Source organism: Neophocaena asiaeorientalis, unplaced genomic scaffold, assembly GCF_003031525.2.
Source record: "Neophocaena asiaeorientalis asiaeorientalis breed wild unplaced genomic scaffold, Neophocaena_asiaeorientalis_V1.1 scaffold7, whole genome shotgun sequence".
Classification (NCBI taxonomy): Eukaryota; Metazoa; Chordata; class Mammalia; order Artiodactyla; family Phocoenidae; genus Neophocaena; species Neophocaena asiaeorientalis.
Genome location: NW_020185337.1, coordinates 10,518,278 through 10,539,642, shown reverse-complemented (window position 1 = coordinate 10,539,642; position 21,365 = coordinate 10,518,278). Strand labels below are relative to the sequence as shown.

The 21,365-nt window shown below is 39.0% G+C and overlaps 1 protein-coding gene across 1 annotated transcript in view; it reads left to right on the top strand.

The window, feature by feature from the left end:
• Positions 1-21,046, top strand: part of MTTP (microsomal triglyceride transfer protein) — a 45,836-nt gene extending 24,790 nt beyond the window's left edge. Inside the window, exons 11-18 of the mRNA XM_024736130.1 lie at positions 3,775-3,987; positions 6,129-6,340; positions 8,518-8,615; positions 8,723-8,844; positions 10,198-10,425; positions 15,707-15,831; positions 18,083-18,253; positions 19,753-21,046. Of these exons, the coding sequence (XP_024591898.1) occupies positions 3,775-3,987; positions 6,129-6,340; positions 8,518-8,615; positions 8,723-8,844; positions 10,198-10,425; positions 15,707-15,831; positions 18,083-18,253; positions 19,753-19,924 (1,341 nt within the window). The 3' untranslated portion in view covers positions 19,925-21,046. The remainder of the gene's footprint in view (positions 1-3,774; positions 3,988-6,128; positions 6,341-8,517; positions 8,616-8,722; positions 8,845-10,197; positions 10,426-15,706; positions 15,832-18,082; positions 18,254-19,752) is intronic.
• Positions 21,047-21,365: the final 319 nt, after the last annotated feature.

The window sequence follows — 21,365 nt, the reverse complement described above, 5'->3', positions numbered from 1 at the left end:
AAAAAAAAAAAATAAAAAAAAAAAAAAAAAAAAAGAGTGCTCTGCAAATACTACAGAAGATGCACCAAACTATTCTGCTTGGGAGTGCTGGGGAAGCTGTCACCAAAATGATAATATCAAAGAGCTTAGCCTAGAAGAGGTTTTTAGGTGAAGAGATAGTTTTGTGGAATAGAGGACATTCTAGGATAGATACAATAATGTATAAAAAAGCCCAAACTCAAAATGAGCCTTGTATGCTTGAGAACAGTGAGAAATTCTGTGGGGCTAGAGCAAAAAATATGTATGTTTGTGGGGCAGATAGGTGGGAGTGCTGATGAAGGAAAGAAGGGAAGAGAGAAGAGAGGTAGGCTGGATCTCTATTAATGGCAAGCTAAGGAGTCTCGACTTCATTCTGTAGAGAAAAGGGAGAATAATGTGGTTTTTAGGTGGTGAATGACACGCTGATTTTTTTAACCTAGGAAGAAGCAAAATGGTATATAGACTGGGTGTCAGCTGCATTAGGGCCAGTACGATCTGATCAGAAATGTTTACAACAACCTGGGCACGAATTAATGAAGGTCTGAATTAACGTAGGTGCTGTACAGTGAGAGAAGGAGACAGATTCAAGAGCCCTTTAGGAGATAGAATCGATAGTATTTAGTGACTGATGGGATGTGGGGAATGAGAAAGAGGTGAGAATCCAGGTGACTGTTAAGCTTCCAGGTTAGGATACTAGATGTATGGTGATGTGAACCACTTAAGCAAAATTTATTATAGAACCTGGTTTGGGGGTGGGAGGAGGGTAGAGCTATTAATCTGGCTATGTTTTGGCTATGTTTGAATCCTTTGGGACACCAGGTTGAGTTGTCCAATAGGCAGATGGCCACATCCATCCGTAGCTCAGAAAGGGAGTTAGGACCAGGAATAGAGAGTGACTGAAACCTTAGGAGACAATGGGATTACCCAAGGGAGGCATATAGGGTGAGAAGGAAACAAAACAAAGGATTACATTTAAAGTTCTTCTGATAATGGGACAGCCTGGTTATCACATCTTTAAAGTTACCTTGTGAGTATAGCTGTAAACTATCCATCACTGTCATTCAGTTTTGTTAATGTTTTTGAGCAGCTTTTAAAAAAATGCATCTTTGAAGATAATGAGACTTGGCTACCAAATGGACCATAGCAAATGTTCAAATTTTCTTTTCAACTTTCTGCTGTGGAATACTCATCTATCTTTTGCCCATATCAAAGACATCTGGATAGAAAGAAAATGATGTATTCTAAATACACATTTAAGGCATCTGCTGGGCACACAATCCACAATACCTTACTGTGCAAAAGGTACCTGCGAAGCTATCGAGTGCTATAGCTGTTCAGCATTTACTGACATGAAAGCAACTGCCCTATGACAGTCTAAATGGCAGCTACACAGGTCACAATGAGTACTAAACCTCTATTTCTTTTTTCTATTTGTTTTTCCTTACATTTTGATCTCCCTGTATCCTAATTTCCTTTTTCACCAAATTTATATTTGAAAAAATTCAAACCTATGGACAAGTTGTAAGAATAGCACAATTCCATTAATATTTGTATACCTGCTTCATCTAGATTTGCCAGTTGTTAACGTATTATCATATTTGCATTACCTCATTCTGTTTTATTTCATTTTAGATTATCTTGGTTGAACCCTTTGAGAGTAAGTTGCGTGCATCTGACATTTTGCCCCTAAAGACTTTTAGTTCTTATTATTCGAGTGCCATTGCATCTAGGCTCTTATAATGGACAAAATACATATATTTACATTTATTAAATTACGAGTTCATACTGCTACCTCCAGTTCTACAGGGTTCTTCCTCTCCTTCCGTCATTCTGTAATTATACCTTCCTTCTCCCACAGTGAGAACCCTGGTTCTCAAGAACATTAATATCCTGATTCATTTGCTCAATCCTAAAACATGTACAAAATAATTTTGGAATTGTTACACCAACGTCATTACAAAAACCAAACTGACTTAAATAAAGTTCAAGACTTCATCACAGTCTTTTTGACCTTAGAATATATTTCACTAAAGGTATACAGTCAGAGGACTATGTTCAAACATTGTTTGGATTAATTCTTTTTTATTCTCTTCTGTTTAGTTATGCTATTACTCTGATACACATTCATGTTCATTTGTTTCTGTTTGAAATCAATTTTAGCCACCTTTCATCCTTGTTGACTTCATTTTATTTCTTGAACATATGGAATGGTAACATGATTCAAAAGTCAAGACTTTATTTTAAAAGTGTTCTCGAAGAGGTCTCATTCCCTTTCCTACCCTTCCACCCATTCTCACCTACCTTTTCTATGTAAGCGGTATCATTAGTTTTAGGTTCTCCTTTCTGTTTCTTTTTGCAACAGCAAGCAGATGTACACACACATTTTATTTCTTTTTTCTTGCACAAAATATAGCCTTCTATATACACTGTCTTGCATCTTCTTTTTTCCACTTAACAACATACCTTGGAAATCACCCCATACTGGTTCACAGAGATCCTCCTTCCTTTTACAACTGTCTAGTACTCTATTGTGTGTTAAACTGAGACAGAACAGTTTATTCTCCCATGTATGGTCATTAGGTGGTTTTCACTATTTTTACTATTACAAATAATGCTTAAATGAATAATCTTAGGCACACTTTCTCTTAATTTTGGAGATACAGCTTCAGGGCCAGGGTATTGGATCAAAATGCAGATTTGTTAGCTTTTGCCAAATTATCTTCCATGGGAATTGTAGCATTTTATGCTTCCACCTGAATGCCTGTTTCCCTGTAGGCTCAATAACAACGTATGTTATCAAACTTTTGTATTTTTAAAGATCAATCTGGTAGTTGAGAAATGGTATTTCTTTAATTACATTTGAAATTTAGCATCTTCATTCTCTTTGGGAGCCTTTTATATCTTCCCTACCCCCCATCTCTCCCATGGTGTGTGTGTGTGTGTGTGTGTGTGTGTGCGCACGTGTGTGTGTACCTGCAGCCTGGTTTCAGAGTTTATAAATCCTATAGATGAATTAGATCTTAGGAACCTTTACTTTACGGATGATTACTGAAGCCCCTAAAACATACGTAGCAGCAAAGGTAAAATAAGAACCTAGATGTCCCTATTTCTAATTTGCTTTTCCATTAAACTGTTAACTTGCTAGTTCATAGTTTCTAGGCCAGAAAACTAAAAGGCCTTTTCTGATTAAAGAATATGTTTGAAAAGTACCTAGCAAAGTACATGCTACATAAAAGGCATTCAAGGAATGTTTTTTGAACAGTATGTCAGCATTAATCAAATTTGGAATCAAGTGGGAACAAGCACTTTTTAAACATTTAGAACAAGACCTTACAGTTGAGTGCTAAGTGCTTTCACCGAAGTTGTTACTAAGGAAAAGGTGTGTGCCACTATTTAGGCACCATCTAACCATTATTTTAGAATTTCAGTGAATGGGCAGTTTTAGGAATAATCGATCACAAGGGAATTTTAAAAATGACTTTATGCATTCAGAATGTGTTTAAAAGTAAATATGCCCATTATTAATTATACTCATTGCTTCTTAATATGTTAATGTATGTATTTTTTTAAAAAAACAACACCACCTTTATCAAACTTTACTTGTTCATTTTCATTGTGTGCCTCAGTCAGGCAACCAGTGTAAACCTTTCTAAAACCTTAGGCTGTTATCCTGGACACAAGAGTGAAGCTGATCTTACCCAAGCTTTGTTTAATATATGGTTATGCATATGTCTGATGTAGAATGTGATTTTTTAGGGAGTGGTAGAAGCCAAGAAGTTAATCTTGGGAGGACTTGAAAAAGCAGAAAAAAAGGAGGACAAAATGATGTACCTGCTGGCTCTGAAGAATGCCCGGCTTCCGGAAGGCATCCCACTCCTTCTGAAGTATGCGGAGACAGGAGAGGGGCCTATCAGCCACCTCGCCACCACCACTCTCCAGAGATATGATGCCCCTTTCATAACTGATGAGGTAAATTCTCCAAGAATGTTTTCAACATTCACAAAAGGAAAAAAGCATGCCTAATCACAAGTCAGATGCAAACTTCTCTGAAGTCACCCTATTTTTTTTTTTCCAAACTAACAATCTCTCTTTCCTGTTAGAAATAACTCTTAAATTGGATTCAAGGCTATTCTGAAGCAGCCTCACAATTTTGAATAGATAATGTCCTATATCCTGAAGCATAAATATTGAAGCACATTCTCTTGTTTTATCACCAAAGGTAATAGATAATGCTAAGATATAGGAAGTCAAGAGTGTGAAAGGAAGATAAAGCAAGGGGAGCTAAATCTAAAGCTAAAAGATGAGAAACGGTCAGGCAGAAGAAAGGATATGTGTGTTGGATAGAATATGAGAAAGAAGTGGGAGTCTTTCAAGCCGGGGAAACATATGGGTGAAGACCCACAAATGGGAAAGAGGGTGGAATATTCCAGGAAAAGAAATAAGTCCAGAATGACTGGTACATGAAAAGTTAGGGAAAACGTCTCTGCAATATGGTTATGCAGCCTGTACTTGAATGTTTCTGGTGACTAGAAGTTCAATATTTCACAAGACTTCTTCATTATTGGACAACTCACACTGTCCGATTTTTTTGCTCATGTCAAGGTGATATCTTCCTTCCTGTGACTAACACTTATTTGTCTTAGTTTGGCTTCCCCTCCGGCAGGAGAATTCTACAAGTATTCGAATAGAGGCAAAGTCCTCTCTCCTCTTGGGTACCAATGCCAGTTCCTTCAGCAATTCCCTGTTAAATATGATTTCAAAATATCTTCCCCAGGATGAATTCTTGTTGTCAAGTGGTCTTCTTAAAATTAATATCAAAATTCAATAAAATACTCCAAATGATAATAAAAAAAAGAAACAAATTCTTTTCTGAAATATCTTTACTTCCACAAGTTTTAAGATGCTCTTAAATTTTTTGACACTGGAATAACCTGGCTTAGGTACTACCATGTTGGTTCCTACAGCTGCATTTTCAGGAAGCCATCCGAACTATACTTTTTTTTAGAGCAGAGAATGTTTATAAAGTGTAAGATAAACTGCCTGCTGAGAATGATGTTCCCGGTTTGCAACTATGTTTTGTGTCAAAGTTGATAAGCTGTAAAGTGTGGTAATTAGGGTCATGAGTTTTTGAGATAGACAGACCAACATATGAATTCTGGCTCTGTCCCTTCCTAGTTGTTTTTGCTTAGGTGATTCTTAATTCCTATATACCTGACAACAAGGTAACATTTGTGGGAGATAGAAAAAGACAGAGGAAAGTAGAACTGAAAGAAATATTTATAAATGCCTAGTACAGAACCCCAAGCACTGCATATTGTTAGGCAATGCTAGTGACCAATGAAATTATTTGTTGCCGCAGAATGTAATTATTTTGGCAAATTTTCTTTTGTGTTAATGTTTTGTTGAAAGAAGAAAATCCTCTAATATGACTTATGGACTTTAGGTGATAATGATGTATCAATATAGATTCATCAAATGTAACAAATGTACCACTGAGATGCAGGATGTTATACAGGAGAAGGTTGTATGTTGGGGGGAGAGGGGAGGCATGTGGAGCACGAGGTATTTAGGAATTCTATACTTTAAGCTTAATTTTGCTGTGAACCTAAAATTGCTCTAAAAAATAAAAGGTCTATTAATTAAAAAGAAGAAGGGAAAATTCTGAGGTACCTCATTGTAAGGAAATGTAAGTTCATATAGCCATCTCTCTCCAGAGCCCCTTTGCCATGTGGCAGTAGTGTCTTTGAAAATTCTGTGGTTGTTAGGGAATACCATGATATGCTGCAATAACAAACAAGACTCAAAAATCTCAGCTTCTCATCCACTCTATGGCTAAAGTAGGTAAAAGAAAACGTGGTCCTGAGCTCACTACCGTAGTAGAAGAGAGAGAGGGATAAGATACACCAGCTCTTAACTGCGTTGGCCCAGAAGTTACCCACAGTGGTTCCGTTCATGGTCCATTAGCCAGAACTATGACCCCAACATAATTGCAAAAGAATATGGGAAATATTGGAACACATGTCTATTTTATGAGCGTTAACTCTTCCTGCCCGATATCAATTAAAAAAATCTAGATGAGCACTAACTAAGCTTGAACATCTTACGAACAGGTGAAGAAGACTATGAACAGGATATACCACCAGAATCATAAAGTTCACGAAAAGACTGTGCGCACTACTGCAGCTGCCATCATTTTAAATAACAATCCATCCTACATGGAAGTAAAAAACATCCTCCTCTCTATTGGGGAGCTTCCCAAAGAAATGAATAAATACATGCTCTCCATTGTCCAAGACATCCTACGTTTTGAAATGCCTGCAAGGTATGAAGCAGTGCCCCGTCTCTGCTTATCCAAGCTTATCTGTATATTGATGTGGTACATGTTTGGCTAATAATAATGGTGTGGTCTTTATGCTGGGTTATGTTGCATAAAACCAGAGAGTTTGCCAAAACTATTTGGAGGGCCAGATTAAACAACTTCACTTTGGCACTGTGATTTGGAACTCTGGGTATGATTTTTTTACTCTAGGTCTCCCGTTAGGTCTGGTAACATCATATTGCCAAATGTTAGCAATGTTTTAAAATCCAACTGTATTTTCAGTAGGACTATTTCTATAACTAGCATCATAAAATGTGGTAGGTTCCCACCAAATGGTCTTTCATCTTAACTTTCCAAATGTTAGGAATCTTTGAAGCCTCGTTTATCACAGGTTAAATGAATTTACCATTTGAGTTTAAAACCTTAGACAAGACCCATGTTTTAGGACTCTTCAAAGTACGAGGAATGGAATCAGCAGACTTCATTGCTCTCAGTTACTCATTGGAATCATCTTCCTTCCAGTTCCCAAGTCTCTTCTCCCAAATTCACTGCTGTCCCTTTTCCTCACTGAAATCAGAGGGCCAGGGAAGGAATCTCCATTTCCCCTGAGTTACATGCCGAGCACTGCCTTCAGGAAGGATCATGTTTGAGCGTTCCCAGTTGAAATTTTTTTATAAGGAAAAGGGAAAAAATACTGGGGGGGGGGGGGAGGGTGGGAAATAGGTAAGGAGAAAGGAAATGGAAAAAAAGGCAGTAAAGATCGAAGGAAAGAAACAAGGAGTAAGACTGAAGGAAAAAGAAACAGGAGGAGTAAGTACAGACAAAGGAGCAGGGCAAGTAAGGAAGCAGGGGGAAGCAGATCAGAGATGCAGAAAAGAAACGAATTCTCTCTGCAGTCATGTGTACCTGGTCAAATGGATTTGATTTCTCCTTCTATAGCTTTGCTTTTGTGAGACTCTGTGGGGGAGATCCTGGGTGTATTTGCTGCCATTGTCTCGTGAACCTAGTGATTCAGGGGACAGTAAAGAGGAAGCAGCGGGGTAGAGAGCAGCCTGGGAAACATGAGGAAGCCATCACGAACAGGGCAGGTCAGATTCTCAAAACTAGATGCATCAGAGTTGGAAGGGACTTGAGAGGCCCCCTCACTTGCTATCTCTCTCCAGTGAGGGGGTCTAGTCTCTTGGCAGGTGGTGTCCAGACTTTGCTTGCACCTCTCCAGTGGTGGGAGGTTCACCACCTCTGAGGGAACTTGTGTCATCATTTAGAGACTCTCTCCATTACTGCTTTGCATAACTGAAATCTTCTATTGGCCCAGATTTTATTCCTGAAGCAAAGTGGAAGAGATCTAATCATTCAGCCACATGCAGGCCCTTTGAGTATTTGAGGACTACTCTTCGTCTTTCCTTTTTCAGGCTAAAATCTTATAATCTAGTGATACTGGGGGGAAAACCTATAAGATAACCATTCTTCCTCTCAGTGATGTTCTACCTCAGAACTAGGTCCAGATTTCTTTGGTTGATTATTTTGATTTCGTTTTTGCTGAGTTGTTATAATTTTATTATTACTGATATGATTAGTGTTAAGTAGTCAGGAATGGAAATACCTCAACACTAATTAGTTAAGTAGATAAAATAGAGGTATGGGGTCAGGTTTAAGACTTACTTTAGAGGAGACTCTTGGGTTTTACTGATATGTTTCTTTAAGTGAAAACTACACAAATATAGAAGAAATTCCTGGAAATTTGCTGTTATATATCATTAGCCAGTGATAACATTAGAGGGTGTAGGAAAACATTCAAAGAAATATTGGGCAACCTCTCCAGTTTGGTACAACTTTCCTTAAAAGTATATACTATTTAACAATAGAACCACGATGATTCAAAGAACATGTGTTTTCCATTCCTGAGGTGTGTCTATCAGTCAGCTTAAGCCATCTCATAGCTGGCTGAACTCGCCTTGCTGTCATTTTGATACCAAACTGAATTTCAAATATCCGAGGAATGGAGGGGAAAGCCCTCATCCTGATGCTGGCACTCCAGCTGGCACCTCCCCAGTTTTGGAGTGGCATGAGGAAAATTTGGCCCCCTCTTTTTTCCACTGAGGATTTGGGTTTTTTCCAAATCTGACTTGGGAAACAGCCATTACCATGAATGTGCAGCTTTTTCCTTTTACGTGTTACAGCAAAATGGTCCGTCGAGTTCTGAAGGAAATGTTTGCTCATAATTATGACCGTTTCTCCAAGAGTGGATCCTCTTCTGCCTATACTGGCTACATAGAACGTACGTAACCCAAAAAGGGGTTCTCCCTCCCTGCTCCGTCCCCTGCTCGGTATCGCTGGAACTGTTGTTAAATTACAGGTTGTTTTTTTTTTTTTTTTTGTCCTTAGGTAGTCCCCATTCAGCATCTACTTACAGTCTTGACATTCTTTACTCTGGTTCTGGCATTCTAAGGAGAAGTAACCTGAACATCTTTCAGTACGTTAGGAAAAATCCTCTTCATAGTATTCAGGTATCTCATTTTTCATTAATTTTGCTTATTAAAGTATGTAAGAGGTTAGTGTGCAGTAAAATAAAATATATACTAATGATAACACTATAGAACGCATAAATTAACGGCGGAGCTATCATCATCTGTAAGAGGCTGTATGGTTTACAGTCCCAGAGAGAGTTTCAAACATGAACTTGAAAGCTTATGTGTTTTGAGTCACTGGACTTGCCAAACATCCATAATTTTTTCAAAGGTACACATAGTCACAAAATTGAAGTCATGCCAGTATTTCTCATGTATGTTTTAAAAACTGTTTTAATCCATAGATATATTCCTTGGAGCTCCAGATATTTAGTTATAGAATATATTTCCTTCTCTTGGTGTTTCTATGAAGAGACTGATTCCCCATAATAAAAGCTTTCGTGATAGAATACGGTTCTCCAAAGAGTCAATCTATATTTTTTCAATATTGCTAAGAGAGAAAAGAATAAAGTGTAGGCATTTGACAACTGGCTGACTTCCATCCCTTTAGTTTTATCCCAAATGTGGTGACAATCTCTAAAGGCTTCCTAATTGTGAAATATACTTTCTTTATAGTTTTTATGCATATCAAACTATAGCCTTCTCAATAAGCTCATTTAAGCTTTAAAAATGATGCAATGTATATGAACTTGAGTTCTTATCAATATTGTATTACTACACCTTTGGTAGGACTCTAGTTAGGATACCATGCTTTCTGTCCTGAGGAATCACCATCTGTTTTCTGATATGCATTCTGAAATGCCAAATGCCCAGTGGCTAAGGTGCTGGGCGTGGAGGACAGCGAATCTGTAGGATTCCTGTGTGTGGCAGAGATCAGGATGTGAGGTTCCTCATAGCGTTCATCATCTTTTCTTTTACTGGAGAAAGTTTTATGTGGGAAGGTGTGAGTCACGGCTTAGGGGGCAGACTCTCGTAGGGCAGACTGTCCCAACACTTCTCCGCCTCTTTTTAGGGGCTCTACAAGATAGCCGATCCACCATGTACGACAGTTCTGCAGAGACTGAGTCTCTAGGATGACGCCATTAAATGGAAAGCTCATGGTCATTGCAGTCAGACAGAAGGGGTTTGAGACTTACCTCTGCCATTTGAGCTTTTTTTTTGGCCTCATCTGCAAAATGGATACAATCATATGAACCTCAAAGGGTAGCTGTGAGGATTAAATCAAGAAAACGAACTCATATTCAGGCCTGGAGTTGTTTTTGTTTTGTTTTTGCCTACCAACTGCAAATGTTTGAGGTTTTGACCCCCGGGAAAGTTCTAGTTGTCAGCTCATCATCACGTACAGAACAGGCATGGAGCTAGTGTCATGAATGCTATATCCATTTTCTCTAGGTGGTCATTGAAGCCCAAGGACTGGAGGCCTTAATTGCAGCCACTCCCGATGAAGGAGAGGAGAACCTTGACTCCTATGCTGGCTTGTCAGCCCTCCTCTTTGATGTTCAGCTCAGACCTGTCACTTTTTTCAACGGATACAGTGATTTGATGGCCAAAATGCTGTCAGCAACTAGCGACCCTATGAGTGTGGTGAAAGGACTTATTCTGCTAATAGATCATTCCCAGGTAATTCATTCTGCAACTGTTTACTGAATGTACCAGGCATGCTTTAAATGTACTCCATGCTTGGAGGATATAAGACAAAGTTCCACCCACCTTGGAACTCACATTCAAAGCATTTGAACCTCTTGGTATTATTGCCCTTTCTCTTTTTCTCTTTTGCTACAGGTAAATGTGTTTTCTTTTGTCTGTATTATCTGATTAAGACATCTTTTCACTGTTGAGGCAAAAGAAGAAGTACTCAACATAATATGAGTATAATATAATGTCATTTATATCTCCATAGAACTAAAAGGTGGGGGTGGGGGGTAACTGATGTGAACAGAGACAAGAAATTATGGCGAAAGTAACCTAGGATTCAACAGAGAAGAGATGGCCTTATCTCTTCACTTGGCTTTCCTGGGCACAAGGGCTTAGATGATATTTTTTTCTGAAGGCAAGAGCTAAACCACATGGCTTCATAGTTACTGATGACATTTGTCACGACAACAATGGTAAGATCCAAATAGTGCATCATCCCTGCCAAATTCGTAGAGACACAAGCAACCGCTGACACCAACCACACGTTTAATGGAGACTCTGCCCCAATTCGCATGTTCACAGAAGCTTACAAAGGTTCAGTCATTGTTAAAGAGTAGGATTACTTTGCTTCACTTGACCTGCATTCTTCAGAATAGTTTTCAGTTTGCTTCACCCCTAAATCTTACATTACTGTACTAAGGTACGACAATACTATATTCTGTGTGGTAAGATTCAGGTGACCAGCTGACTGTGAGATGGGAGTGGGCTGCCTCATGGAATTTTTTGAGAAACAGAAAAGGGTTAATCTGAATAACCTTTGAGTTTGAGTGTTTGATGCTTAAAATTTTTTTCTTTAATGGCTTGACATTTCCTGCCTTACTAAGCATAGCAATATAAAAATGGAATATTTGCTAAAAAAGGATCTTATGGGAAATCCTTAAAGTGATCACTTGCACTCTGATTTATATTTATTAAATTAAAATTTAAAATTTACAGACTATAGGACTTGCTTGGGAAGTTTGCTTTTGTGGTTTAATAAATTCATAAGTAATAGCCTAGTTTTGACTTTTGCCTTCACTACTTACTTTCTGTGTGTTCTTGGGCAGTTACTTAATAGCTTTAAACCAGGATTTGCTACTCATAAAGTGAGGCATCTGGAACAGATGATTCACAGTTTTTATCAGCTTTGTTCTTTGCCGGATAATTTGAGGATCTTGATTTGTTGGATTCTGGTTATGAAATCATAGATTTTAAGATCTGGGAGTGACCTTAAATATCAGATTTACTAAAACTCCACCAAAACATCATTGGTTGAAGCTAGATGCTAATTCCCTATCTTTATTATTCCTCATAACAGTTCAGGATAGCTGTATATAACAAAAGAAGCCAGTTTGGGGTAGCTTAACCAAATCGTTTGATTTTTATCATGTTACAAGTGTTTGGAAGTAGGTAATCCAGGACTGATATGGAAACCCTAAGATATTGTTAGGAGCCAGACTCGTTTTCCTCAGGTCGGCCATCTTTACTTGTGATTATCAGATGGCTGCTGCACTTCCAGCACTAATTCCTCATTCCAGGAAGGAAGAGAGAAGGGTAAGGTGCAGCAGAGTCTGAGACTCTTTCTCAAGAACTGTCCTGCAAGTACTAACTATTTCTACAAAAGATAAGCATCTACAAAAAGAAGTCCTTTTTTATTGACCCAAACTGTGCCATATGGATATCTCTAGCTGCAAGAGAAGCTAGTAAATATAGTTTTTCAATGGTTGTATTGACACTCTGAGCAAAACTGTGTTTCTGTTGATATGAATGAAAAGAAGGACAACCAGCAATGCATTTCATGCCCCTTAATCCTCAAAGTCACAGAAGAAAAATTGTTCTCAAATTATGTTATAATTTGACACTGCATTTTTCCATTGAAGTATTACCTCTGGAGAGATGTATTCTTAATGAAAGAATCTCTGAAGAAGGCATAAGAGTGCTGAGAAAGTAGTCCACATTTTAAGATGCAGGAATAATAACAGTTCAGTACCACCTGTACGTACTCACCTACCCAACAGCAACGCCTAATAGTCTGGATGGGGGTATAAATCTTGATGCAAAGATAAGTAATAACCTAGGTCAGGGTTGGCAAACTTTTATGTAAAGGGCAGAAAGTAAATAGTTCAGGCTCTGTGAGACATATGGTCTCTGTTGAACTACTCAGCTCTGCCACTGTAGAGTGAAAATAGCCATAAGTGATATATTAACATATGAGCGTGGCAGTGTTCCAGTAAAATTTTATTTACAAAAATAGCCAGTGGGCGAGATTTGCCTGCAGGTCATAGTTTGCCAACCCCTGATCTAGATTTATCTTGCATGATTTTTGTCTTCATTAAGCTAGGGCACTGCAGGCATATTCTAAGGGAAAGATCTTCCCTTAGTTATTGAACATAGCCCAATGCCAGTGTAATTTAGATCGGAGTATTTGGCCGATCTGGGTTTATTACACAAATATGCTGTTTGAGTCTCCCTGGCTCTGCAGAGCACTCCAGTAATGCCATCCTAGCTTCAGGGGCACATACCACTCTAGGTCAAGTGCTGACATTGAAGGAAATTTTGGCAGTGGATGACCGGTCACAAACGCCAGGGCAGATGGAATTACTCTGTGCTTACTCTCTCGCTCTCTTTTTGCAGCTAGCTGGATCACTCTTCAGAGAAGGATGTCTCATAAAGTCAGATTAACAGGGGAATCCTCTTTAGCCAGCAAAGAACATATTTTCCTGAATGGGAGCAATGGGATGAGTTGTCAAAATATCAGTGTCTGAGCTCTAAGAAACAACTTTAGGCCCAAAAGTAAAAGATCAAAGGGGTCACATTAGCTACAAATACAAAGCTCCAGTATCTTATTCTTCTGGTTCATAAACAAGAATTTAAATAAACATGTCTTCTTGGTGAAACAAGGACATAAGCCTATGCTTTATCTTTTTTGCAATATTTCTCAGAACAGGCTTCCTTGCACACTAGGGGACAAATGACAGTTATGATTCCTGCTAGCCACGCATGTATGGTAGTAGAAAAGTCTCCCCACGAGAGACAGTCTGGGTATTCATTCTAGCTCCACATGCAGCCTCCAAGCCTAATTTTTCTTTTCAGTCTTCAGATATAATGCCCACCATGGAAGATTTGTATGGGAATTAAATGAGATACAAAATGTAGAGCTTTGGGGGCACAGTAGGTGCTCAAAAGCTGTTAGTTCTACTTATTTGACACCCCTCAAAAATTCGAACCACTGCCCTATGTGGTTTAGTCACTTTCACGAAGGAAAGAGTGGTTTGTCCTTCTACAGGGGTCAGTGGTCTGTCCTTCTATTATGGGGTGGGGGGGGGCAAATAAATTCCTGTGTGACATGCATAAGAATTCTTCCATGATCCCTTTGCAGGAGAGAAGTGGAATATTCCCGGAAAGCCAAGGCACTCCTCAAAACCCACAATGCAGTGGAAATACTCTCTCCCCACAAAAGGCACCTTGTTTTATAGCCATGAAATGTTCTTTTCCATGGCAGTTGGTGTGTTTTGACATCCACGTAATGTATGGTCAGTGGGAAGGCTAAAGTCCGCATCACAGACCTCTGCCGAGTTAGGTGGACTAAGAAGATTATAGTTTTCAAATGGGGAATGGAGAATATGATCCAAATAAGGAAGTACTTTTGAGGCAGGCGTACAGTAGGGCCAATTTGGAAACAATGACAGTAACAGTGCAAGTGCAGAACTCACATCTTGGTTCTGCAGTTCATGGGCATAGGTTACAATTGGGACATGATTATCGTGGTTTTCTCAGGATAATTTGTCTTCCTTCATATCAGTTATGATGCCTGAGGTAACCCCTGCATCCCACCACCACCACATTTTGTTCTGGACCTAACGTAGCAGTAGGTGTCCTTAGGGCTGTCTCCTAATGCAGCCTGAGCTCTGTGTTGAGAGTCTCATGCTTTCGTCCAAGTGTCTTTCAGACTGAAGGTAGTTTCATGCCACAATCAGACTTTTCTAGTAAACCAAGTTCTACGATTGAGATTTCTCGCCACATTTTTTTGAAAGTTGGAGAAAATTCAGGGAGATCGATGATCAACACAGAACTTTCTAGGAAGTGAAATTGCGGCATTAATAGTTGGTGAAAGCATGGCTTATTTGGTCTGAATAGGGCAGTTACGTAAAGAAGTTAGTCATGCTGCCAGTTGCTGTGGACCTAAGATCTTTGGAGGAATATCAAAATTAAATGTACTGAGCCTTTTCCCCAGAACTGTTATCATTTCAAACACTGTCTCAAGGCAATCTGATTCCAATCCAGCTGGAGAATTTTTCAGCCAACATCACCCCATCTAATGTACATAGAATTGCAAGACTTAAAGGGTAAATGCTGGCAAACAGCATAAAACAATGGTTTTCAGACAACTACAAAATTACTGAGGATGGACTATGTTCGTAAATGAGTACTGTCCCTCTGGAATATGCCGTGGAGTTCATGTTGGTCTTGTTTGTTATTTTGATGTCATTCCAAATGTCAAACAACAGGATATTATGGCTTAGTTAAGTTGCCTAGCTTTCCTTTCCTAGGCAATTCCTGGAACTTGTATACTGCAGCGGCAGTTTTGATCCTGCCTTTCATTTACCAGCAGGATGCAGTTTACTATATTTGACACAGCACCTAACTACAAAAGTGCTAAAGGACTTCAAGAGATCATCTATCCCAAACCCTCACCCCCCACTCCAAAGCCACACTGGATTTCTGATGGATATGCTTTCATTTTCCCTAGTCTTGTGGTTCTCAAATTTAGGTGCAACAGAAGCACATGAGGGCTTATTAAAACACAGAGTTCTGGGCACCACCCTCAGAGTTTCTAATTCAGTAGGTATGGGGCTTCCGTTCCTAACAAGTTCCCTGGATGCTCATGTTATTTGTCAGGGAACCACACTTTGAGAACCATTGCCCCTCCCAAAGTGAGGCAAAGATTGAAAGAAAGCACCCTTGTCAATTGACACTTCACTTCTTTAGTATTTTAATTGACTAAATAATTTAGCAAATCAGTAATCTACTTCCGTGATCAAGGTTAGGATGTGTTTCCAAGCCTAGAGAAAGACTTCAATGTTAACACAACTCAAATGGTATTACCTACAGCCGGAGGTTGAATGTGCCTTTGGAAAGGGGCTGGCTACATTGTGCCCCTCGCCCTCCCCTCCTCCTTCTTCTAATTCTTCTTCTTCTCACTGTTATTCTATATCTTTGTTTCTAGGAGCTTCTGTTGCAATCTGGACTGAAGGCAAATATGGATGTGCAGGGTGGTCTGGCTATTGATATTTCAGGTTCAATGGAGTTTAGCCTGTGGTATCGTGAGTCTAAGACCCGAGTGAAAAATCGGTAAGCATATGTAAAGAACCACAGAGATAAAGTTTTTTAAAAATTTTATTGAAATATAGTTGAGTTAATTTCTGCTGTACAGCAAAGTGATTCAGTTATACATATATATATAGTTCTTTTCCATATTCTTTTCCATTATGGTTTATCACAAGATATTGAATATACTGTGCTATGCAGTAGGACCTTGTTGTTTATCCATTCTCTATATAATCGTTTGCATCTGCTAATCCCAAACTCCCAGTCCACCCCTCCCCCACCCCCCTCCCTCTTGGCAACCACAAGTCTGTTCTCTATATGCAGAGATATGTTTTCGGAATTGTTTAACTTTCCGACTTCTTGAAATCTATGCTTTCTGTTTGTAATCATTAAATCATAGAGTAGGGAGTAACCATGGGAAGTTATTCTTTCCATAGCTTCTTATGAGCAGCTAGGTACCTAATATGACTCAGACAAGGATCTCTTCGCTTTTAAAGACATCCACGGACAGCTTGCACAGTGGATGAGATGTTCATCTTCTCTTGGTAGTTGACAATGCTGTCAGAAGACTTTACTTTTAAGCAATTTTTTTTAGCTTATACCTCTCGTTGGGATTTTAAATCTTTCCTCTTTTGCTATCTTCAGTGGAGAAAAATAAAAAGATGATCACTTTTGTGAGAATCTAAGTCTTAAACATTGAGTCCTTAAGTGTTTCTATTAGTGTTCATTTTTCTAAACAGAATTTTCTCTGCTCCTTTAGTTTTTCTAATTGACCCATCAGATCAAATGAAAGTGTTTTATTTTGAACTTAAAACAATGTCTTTGAACCAATGTGATTGAACTTAAAACAATGTCTTTGAACCAATGTGATAATCAGAAGAATTATTCTTCTGTTTGTTGTAATACTGAGGAAAAGAACATGAAAATGCAATTGATTTTTACTTTTTGGATATTTAAAAATACAGTGGGGCAGAGGTGAGATAGGAGTGCTAAAATTAGATTTTTAGTTTATTTTGAACAATGGATGAAGGAATTGAGAAAAATCAAAAGGTGGCACGTTTAACATGAAAGGTGACCCTCAGTGTTACTAAAAGGAACCAAAGAATGAGAAATGGGAGAGGCTTTCAGAGTGATAAGCGATATAATTTAGGGCTTCCCACTGCATCAGTCATCTTGGTCATCTTTTTGATGTATTTTCTAGACAGAAGTTTACCCAAATTAAACTGAACTGAATTATTTTCAGAAGGAAATCAACAACAGCTACAACAAAAATTTCTGGCTTTTTAAAAGAGACACGGTATCCCTAAGTATCTGCCAGTGTCCACATTATAGCCAATTCATCTTCAATTTTCCATTTGTTCATTTAAAAAATATCTCTTAAGCCTTTGTTGAGTGTAAGATATTAGAAGGTATTCAGGGATTTAATGAATTCAGGGAAAAGGATTCAGGGATTTAAATGATACCACCTCTGACCTACTTTTACACTGGCAATAGCAGCAGGTGTGCTGTGAGAAGCACAGCAAAAATTAGTAGCCTATTAAAAGAGCACGAACGTACAGCTCTGATTTCATCTAAAGTCTGCAATTAAATTAGAGTAGTCCTAGAGGTAAGCCTTCTACTAGGATTGTTTATCCTCTTCATTTTCATCCAAGCCTCTATCCTAGTCAATCCAATCTGTCTAGGTGATCACTGGAGAACCTATGATATCTGTCCTTTCTGGGGCACCCAATATACATGCTGTAGGAATGGTTCTTTGTGATACTGTATTTTTCAAATATCTTGGCAACCATAGACTTCTGTCATCAGAGACCCTTTGGAGAAAGTAATGAAATGGAATTGAGGTAGCTACATAGAAGCCAACAGAGAGATCGTTACCAAGAAAATTGTTGTAAACATCAACTGTCTTCTGGGTGAGCTTATACTTTGTTTTAAGATAGCACAGGTATTTCTGACTTCCTGATAGGACCAGGTCCCAGGCATGTTTTCATCATGGCTCTTGGTATGCGCATACCAAACATTAATGCCTGATAGACATTTCATTCCCACATCTAGAATTGAAGGCTGGGGGAGGACTCAGGAGTAGGGCAAAACTTCACTGCCCAATTGCTGGGACAAACCAGTTCCTGGGTACCAACAGAATTCTAAGCACATTTAGGTCACCTATTAGTCCCTTAAGTGTTTCTTTCCAGTTATCAGCATGAGAAATTCAGACCCTGTGGTCTGTTAGTTCAGCTCAGTTAAATGTGGTTAACAGCTTATTTTGTTCAATTCTTAGGGTAACTGTGGTAATAACTGGTGACATCACAGTGGACTCCTCTTTTGTGAAAACTGGCCTGGAAGTTGGTATGGAAACAGAAGCAGGCTTGGAGTTTATCTCCACGGTGCAGTTTTCTCAGTACCCCTTCTTAGTGTGCCTGCAGATGGACAAGGATGCAATTCCGTACAGGTAAGAAGCAGTGCTTATGGAATGTTCCAGGGCCAGCCCCAGTTCACCAGGAACTTGCACCCAGTTTTGAGCATTCCGTTACAGAAATTAAAGGAAAATGGTAAAAACCCAGTGAAACATGACTTTTCTTTAAATGAGTAAAAGAATAATTGATAAGACTAAAAAGAACAGTTAGTTTCTAGGATACCAAGAAACTGTAATGACTAGTTCATTTGATTCTGGAGACACTATCATATTCTAGCCCAGAAATAATTTATCAAGGCAACAAAGGGATTTGATTTACCGTAAGAATTGCCACACAGTTTCAGCAAAAACACTAGATGCACATTTACTATCAGCTCTCTTCACAGTTGTCTCTTGGACAAAACGTTCAAGACAGAACATCTGACAATCATTTACTGTTGGTTTAAGAGCCCAAATGAATCACAATTTTTAGGTAATCCGTACAACAGCAACTTGACCTGGTTTAAGTTTTGGCTCAAGCTTAAGATTTTGGGATTTTGAATTAAAAAAAAAAAAAAGGCTTTTAGTAGAGTACTTAGTGTCCCAGAAACTAAATATATAACTGTCCATGTAGTTTTCCCAACACCTTATCCACTCTAGAGCTTTTCATTTACACTGTGCCCTTTGAATTTTGTAACAATTATTCTAATAATACTATAGTGATATAGTGAGGAAGTAGGATGCTTCGGGTCTAGGGAGCACTGACTTTTCTGTAGTGGGTGTAGAGGTCGCCTTGACATGCACGCTTAACCATGAAGGGAATCTGTATACTTAAAACAGAGAACCATGTTTTACATTATCTCCTTTGATAAGTAGGGCAGAGTTAAGCACCTTCTTTCTTTATTTTTTTAATTTCATGATCCATGTAAGGAATGCTAGATGATGTAAGTACAAATACGAACAGGTTATGTTTTTACAGAAGAAAAGATTGTAGATTATAGTACATTAAGCTGTTGCTAATTTATTAACCTATGTCTAGAATAAACCTCCATTAATACATTTTAGAAAATCAACCTTCCGATGGTCAAAATGCAGTGACCAGCAGCCCAGGCACAAGGCTAACTGGTTAGGTTCCACATTTCACTTGGGCCAGGGCTCTGGGGATGTTTCCCTGTCAGCATTCTCAGCTTAAATCCAGTTGGATTTGCTCCTTTCTCAAAAGGGGAATGCTCCAGAGGTGGGGCTCCCGGAATGAGGGTGGGGGACATAGCAAGGCCTACAAAGCTTAGCAGCCTCTGCAGAAAGCTGCGAGACATTTGGTCCTTCATTCCAGAAGAATGAGTAACAGCACTCCCGTATCCCAGGCGTGTGAAGAGAAACGCGAAGAAAAAAATCACCCCATTCGTGGGAACGAGAGCTAGTCGTCTTTGGTACTCACATCCTTTCTCAAATGGCTTTGAAACAGAAGCTTCAGGTGTTCACTCAGTACCTTGGCTCTGACGGGGGTGGGGTGACTTTAATATGTGTGTAATTTTGTTATCATTGTTATTATGCAGGCAATTTGAGACAAAGTATGAGAGGCTGTCCACAGGCAGAGGTTATGTCTCTCGGAAGAGAAAAGAAAGCCTAGTAGCGGGATCTGAATTCCCGCTGCACCAAGAGAACTCTGAGATGTGCAAGGCGGTGTTTCCTCCTCAACCAGAGAGTAGTTCCAGCAGTTGGTTTTGAAACTGATGGGGCTCTTTCACTGGAATCCACCTCCCCGGAAGGGATACGATGTGACGTGCCTAAGTACTTGCTCCTCTGAGAGCACAGTGTTTACATATTTACCTGTATTTAAGAGTTTTTGTAAAAAGCAGTGAAAAACCTCACATAATTAAGCTTGGGCCTGAATCATTCAGTACTACCTACAGTGTCATTTTGAGCCAACCTATGTGACACTTTTAGTAGCATTCTTAGTTTCATTGTATCTCTCTCAAATCACATTTAGTACTATGAAAATAGTTCTTCCCTAAGAAGAAACTATTGTTTGTAAAAAAGAAGACACACAGACACACATTCAGGAGAGCACAATTTTGTTTCACCAATTTTCAATCAATGTATATGAAGCCCTTGGTAGAACCTTACACAGCTTGTTTCTACGAAACATGCCCAATCAGGAAAAAACAGACCTTTTTTTCTTGGAGAGGGGAGCATGGAGGAAAGGGATAAGACTTTTAATGGCTTTTGGCAGCCATCTTCAAGAATTAATATTTATCTCTTCTGTTACTTTTATTGAGTATTGAGGTAGGAGGCACGCAGAACGAACACATACCATCTCTCCTTTCTGCTGGCCACGTAGTCAGATCGCTAGAAGAAAGCTAGTGAGCCCTCTGCCTTCTGCCTTACAAAAATGCCGGACTCAGCATATCAGAATTAGAAATATTAATTTCAGGAACTCCATTTGACTTTTCCCTGTGCTGTGTCTCTTTGAGACTATAATGTGGGTCACTGTCCTGTATAAGGGACATCCTCAAATATTCCTCATTTTATTTTTCACTCAACTGTTTTGTGGTGGAAGTCCCAGTCTGTTGGGCTGCAGTCTACAAAAGCCAGAATGGCCGAGAGAATTTAATAATGCTTTGAGAACCTGATGGATTTGGACTTCTAAAAAATGAAATCAAGAAAAGAGTGTCTCTATTTGTACAAATTAAAAGAGCCACGTTAACCATTTTCAAATATTTACTGACAAAACAGATACATGTTTTGATAGCGACAGGCCCAAAACAGATAACAGGTGCTCACTTGTCCATTAAACACACACACACACACACACACACACACACACATGCACACACACACGCACACACACACGGGAAATTTAGCTAGCCCGCCACTAGTTGTAAATTTAAAATGATGTGTGATGAAATAAATATGTGGAATTCCTATTGAATTGCTTTTGTCTTCCATATTTCTCTGTTCCTGCCACTTTCTGAGCCCAGACACATACACAGCTAAGCCTCTGACGCTCTACAGAACAGGCCAGATGCTCTAATAGGTGGTCAGAGCCCTTTGGAAAATACGCTATTGAAAATAGCAGCAGAAGCAGTCAGAAGCTCTTTAGGACCGGCAAGCTTAAAAACAAGCTCTAAGCCCAGTTTTCATAAAGCTCTGGACCTGCGCACGTATT